Here is a 5,689-nt window from a genome sequence, read left to right on the forward strand (position 1 = left end):
ACATGGACCGATGATAGTCTATTTTTTTCAATAAATAAATAATAATATTTAAAAGAGTCAAGTATTGTTTTTGTCCCCAATGTTTAAGGTAAATCCTATTTGTGTTCCTAACGTTTAAATCGTCCTATTTGTATCCCTAACGTTTGTAAAAGTGACTCAATGTTATCCTGCCGTCAATTATACATCATGAGCGCTTTAGTTTGAATTTTAAAAATCTCTTCTTGAAGTTAGAATACAAATATTTGGGATAGAATCGATGATCTACTCCAAAAAATAGCTCATCAAATGTTGAAACTAATTCTTACAACATTTACATAATTCACTTTTCTAGGATATAATTGAATCTAAACACAAATAGTGGGTATAATATTAAAATCGACCACATCCAAGTGAGACCTAATTGAGAATGAATACATCCAAGTGAGAATAATTGAAAAATATAATCTGGTTTGTTAGTATAATTGATAGTAGGATAACATTGAATCACTTTTATAAATGTTAAGAATACAAATAAGACGATTTAAACGTTAGGGACACAAATAGGACTTACCCCAAACGTTAGGGACAAAAACGATACTTTACTTTATTTAAAAAATTCAGTTAATAATTAGCTTTCAAATATTATCCTAGGAGGCAATCAAATATTTAAAAGAAATTAATAAAACATTTTTTTGTGCATATAAAATAGAAGAAGAAAAGTATACTTTGTGAGTCAAAAGTGGAAAACGATGCAATGGATGCTCTAAAATTGGGAATGTGTGCAATAAATGAGTGCTAATAATATTAATATTTAGTTTGAGAATTGAATACAACAAGATGTTAGAGGAGTTATATAAACATAAATGAGGTAGATTATTCTTTACTATTTATTTAGATTATTTGACATAATAAAAATATAAAGATTGTTGGAAATAGAATGCTCAAGTTTAATAGTAGTTGGAAGCATGCTAAGGTACTTATAAATCAATGGAGTTAGGAAAAGAGAAGAAAACATATTAAGGTGATGAATTAAGCATGTTAATGGGGAGTGGTGTTGGTGGGAATGTGTAGTATATGTTTTTAGCTATAATAATTTTGTTGTTGGTGGAATACCTTAAAAATTTTCATAGTATAATAAAATATTTTATGGTGAAGACTGGTTGAATTGGGTGTTAAATCAAAAATCAAAATCAAAACATTATTTGAACAGATCATTTTAAATTGAAAGCTTGTATCGAGTTAATAATATTATGCATTACGCACAAATCATTCATATTTTTTCTTTTTAGGTGAGCTATATATATATAATCAACAAAATTAAAGCATAGCATAATACGATAAACAAAATCATAAAACCAAATACAAACTTACGAGTTATAGTTACTTCGATTATTTAAATATTATTTTTTGAGTTGGATTCTTAGTAATAGTGTTTTGTTTAACTTCTTACTCACTCGTCCAATTAAATAATCTCGTCCGGTACATGCAGTAATCTATTAACGAGTCCTTAATCTAACAGTTTAAAAAATATCATCGACAAAAAAAAAAGAATATCTTAATATATAATATCGGTGGTGAGCACAATAAAACATCGCTGTTTGGATAAGAGAGACTAAATATATATATTTTTTGGTGGATGACATCAAATATGTTAACTAGCTATTTATAGTTTACCTTTATGAATTGGATAAGTGATACATCTTAATATCTACATAGAAGAAAGGTTTCACCAAAACCAAACCATAGAAGAAAAGGGAGGGGATCAAGTCTAGTGATGAGGTTAGAAGAATAGTTCAATTCTAATGATGTTGACTATGCATAGATTGCCAGAGAGAAAGACAACATTGCCTCAAAAAGGATTTTCATGGAGAAGTTCACTTACACCAAGTTTAGGAGGCTATCAATATTTAGTCAATCATATGATCCACTACTATCTCCAAATCTCATCCAACATTAAAATTTCAAGGGTCAAAATTAAACAAGCTGAGTACCTCTATAGAAGGTTCATGAGTTCCTTTGAGTTTATCCCCAATGACATAGACAACATTTTAAGGAACAACATGTTATATGTATGGTAGTGTTTGCCGCAGTTTTTTCATTGTCGAGTTCAATAAACCGCTACGCGTTCTCTTGACAAATGTATGAGATCCTTTGAACCATGACTCCATTAAGTTTGGCAGTGCAAACACCAGAGAAAAAGATGCAATAGTTCAACGTTTTGCAAAATCCAGTGTTTCATTTTCTCCAATTTGAAATTTTGAAACACTTCTCACGTCTCCTCATCAACCGCTGGACTCTATATTCATCCTCCACCCTGCGTTTTCTTCTTCCTCCTTTCTTTTTCTTCTCGTCTCTCAGTTTCTTTCAACAATATCAGTTTGTTGAGTTTTCAATTAGATTCTTTTTGCACTAAGCAGTAGACCTTATACGAAAAGCTCTCCCAAACTACTCTTACAACATTGGCTTTCAATCTGTATTTCTAAGTAGCAAGTTTCTAGCAAAATGAGTTCTAAGAAGAGTATATATAAACTTGTATAATCCCTGACAAATATAGATACTAAGATCTCATAATAATTTACTAGTTTGGAGCTAGCAAATATGTTCATGAAAAGAATAAAAGAGGCCACCCAGAGATCAACATACTTGAATCCTGTTTTTGAAAATTTTGAGGCTAATCATTTGATGAAATATGAGGAAAACTTTGATGAATGGCAACCAGAAGTAAGAACTAAAATATGACTTCCAAGTGCAAAATCTAAATAAGGAAGGGAGTCAAGCACACAATCATTAAAGAAACCAAGGTAAAAAGGACAGATTAATTCTTCTACAAACCAAAATAAGAGCCAGTAGAAGAGAGAATTATTGTCAAATGAAGATAAACCAATATAGCTTATGCTCAAATAAGGATGCAATGAAGATGTTGCAGATTAATGAAGGAACAGCAATCCCCTATCTGAAGCTTCAAGTTTGTATCATATTTGATTTTTTATTTCTTGGGCAATGACTATTACCATCAAATGAGGTTAAGATGCAATACATCAAACTTGCAAAAAAAACTAAATCCAATGCATATCTAACGCATACTGATCAATTGTTCCTTAAAATGAGCATTCTGGTTTCTTTGTTGGATAATATCCTTTTACTTTCTTGAAACCACCTCTCAGCCTCGTCTCTCGTCCCATGCCTTTTGAAACCATAAACCAGGATGGTATAAGTCCACCGGTTGGGCTCAAAGCCCCTTCGACGCATCCTTTCAAACAACTCACAAGCCTGCCCCATATCACTCTTACATGCTTTTCTCAACAACAAATTGTAAGTGTAAATGTCAAGTGGAAAGCACTTTGCTATTAGTTTCTCCAAGTCCTCAACATGGCTAACTCTATGATGATCATAAAATGCACCAACCACAAAGCTAAGCATTGACCAATCAGTTTCTCCCTCCTCTTTCACTCCTCTTAAACGAACACAGGCATTGTAAACTTCCAGTGAAGACATAGATTGAGAAAGAAGTATGTTACCGAGAGAAGAGGTTAATTGACGTCCCATTTTCTCATACACATTAACAAGATTCACTGCCTCATGATATCTTTTCGATGAACAAAGCGCCAGTACAAGATTCTCATAGCATTCAATGCTTGGATGAAAACCGTCTCTTAACATTTGTTGTAAGAGAAGATACGCAGGTTCAGGATTCTTGCTTTTGCAGAGAGAAACGACCAAGCAATTATATAACTTTCTAGTAGCCAATCCACGGGACCAAACATTATTAAAGAAGTTAAGAGCATCATAAGTCCTTCCACTTTCCAAATAAGCTTTCAACATAAGAAATAGAGAAGATGAAGTAGGCTGAATGCCATTCCTCTGCATCAACTCAAACACTTTCCAAGCCAACTCAGCCTGCTTGGCATGCCCAGCCGCATCAATGAAACAATCATAAATATAATGTTGACGATCATTATGAGACAGCATCTCAAACAAACTCAAAAACCGAGACCTTGAATTGTCCATCTGAAGTAAACAACAAACAACAACTCTACATAGAGCCGGTGTCACTTTATGACCCTTCTCCTTCATTTCAACGAGAAGACGAGCAGCAATATCTCCCCTGTTCAACTCTTTAAAACCCTTTATCATATTTGCATAGGCCCTGCTAGAAGACGCACCTTTAAGTTCCCCATGTATCAAATAACTATCTTCCACTCTTCCTGTCCGGCACAGTGCCGTTATAAAGTTGTCATACGTGGAAGCATTAGGCATAATTTTCCATTCCAAGGCAAAATGGAGCAACTCTTTCATCTCATCAATCATGCACTCTCTACACAGAACATTAGCAAGCCTAGTAAAGGTCCCTGTATCTGGAATAAAACAGTGATCGATCGAGCTCTTGAACACACTGAATGCTTCTTTGGCGTTTCCGTCCCAACACAAAGCAAGTATCAAGTGCTTATAAGCCATATGATTTGGGGACAGCATAAACTCTGACCTCGACTTGAACAGATCAAGAGCTACATCCGCCATCCCCGCCTTACAAAAGAAGCACAGCACAGCATTCATGGTAGCCGTATTCGGCGGAACATTAGTCTCAGACATGTCTGTAAACAAATCATACACCTCGATGAGTCTGTTCTCCCTCAAGAGCTTGTAAATCAACAGGTTGTAACTCCCCAAACCAGGAATGTATCCTTCATCTTCCTTCTTCTGTCTGTAAAACTTCAAGGCCTCATTTAACCGGCCACCCTGCACAAGGTCCCTTATACAAACCCCATAAGCATGATCCAACGGCACCAGTCCCAAATTCCCAAACTCCCTAACCAACCTAACAGCATGACCAAACCTATTGCTCCCACACAAAGCGGGGCCACGACGATTGAAGGATTGGAGGAATTCGTCAAGGCCTTCCACTGATGGGGCGGGAGCGAGGATTCGGAAGATGGCGGAGAAGGTGCCGCGAGTGTGGTGGAAGTCGGGCTGGCGGCCGGCCCAATGGAAGAAGCGGAGACAGGGGTAGACGTGTGCGGCGGCGGTGCCATGGTGGAGTACGGTGAGGACGAAGGACTCGTCGAGACGGGGTAGCGTTAGGGCGGAGAGAGAGGCATCGACGGCGGCGTCGTCGTTATAGGAGGAGGAGTCGGTCGAAGAGAGAATCTGAAAGATTCGGGTGATGAGTGGGTCAAGCGTGTTGAACCAGTCCTTGATGGAAGATGCGACGTCGTTTTGGTTTATTTTTCTTAAGACGGTGTAGGAGTTATGAGAAGAAGAAGATGACGAAGGAGAGAAGGAAGAAGGGTGGTCGTTGTGAACGAGGAAAGAAGAGAAGAGGGATCTGCGTTTGGTTATATGTTTTAGGGTGAATTATACAATACAGATCTAAATTTACAGAGATTCTCGTAGAGTAGCTTTCCTTGCAACACGTGTATTTTGTGGAGCAGTTTGGCATGCAGTGCTGGCGCAGAAAATTGGCTTAACTAATTGGCTAGGCATAAGCGATTTTCTTTCTTAACGCAGGAGAAGGGGGTACAAAGAAGGGTGTGAACCTACAAACAAGTGGAATAATATTTTTCTTTTTTTTTTTATAGTGTAAAACCTAAAATTTAAAGAAAAATATTTGTTGTTTATTCTAATTCTTAGTAAAAACTTGAAAGTAGAAATAGATAAAACACTAATAGTTGAACCAAATAAGTATATTAAACAAGGCTTGGTTTTGTCTAAG

At 36.2% G+C, this 5,689-nt stretch overlaps 2 protein-coding genes across 2 annotated transcripts in view; both read right to left on the reverse strand.

Moving 5' to 3' along the window:
• LOC107609564 (pentatricopeptide repeat-containing protein At1g15480, mitochondrial) overlaps positions 1-5,302 on the reverse strand; it is a 10,224-nt gene extending 4,922 nt beyond the window's left edge. The window contains exons 1-2 of the mRNA XM_021107084.1: positions 5,033-5,302; positions 4,382-4,387 (exon numbers count right to left, since the gene is read on the reverse strand). The gene's annotated coding sequence lies outside the window, so the exon portion shown is untranslated. The remainder of the gene's footprint in view (positions 1-4,381; positions 4,388-5,032) is intronic.
• LOC107606466 (pentatricopeptide repeat-containing protein At1g71210-like) overlaps positions 3,067-5,689 on the reverse strand; it is a 10,632-nt gene continuing 8,009 nt past the window's right edge. The window contains exon 3 of the mRNA XM_016308529.2: positions 3,067-5,302. Within this exon, the coding sequence (XP_016164015.1) occupies positions 3,067-5,302 (2,236 nt within the window). The remainder of the gene's footprint in view (positions 5,303-5,689) is intronic.

This window comes from Arachis ipaensis, chromosome B07, assembly GCF_000816755.2.
Source record: "Arachis ipaensis cultivar K30076 chromosome B07, Araip1.1, whole genome shotgun sequence".
In the NCBI taxonomy this organism is placed as follows: Eukaryota; Viridiplantae; Streptophyta; class Magnoliopsida; order Fabales; family Fabaceae; genus Arachis; species Arachis ipaensis.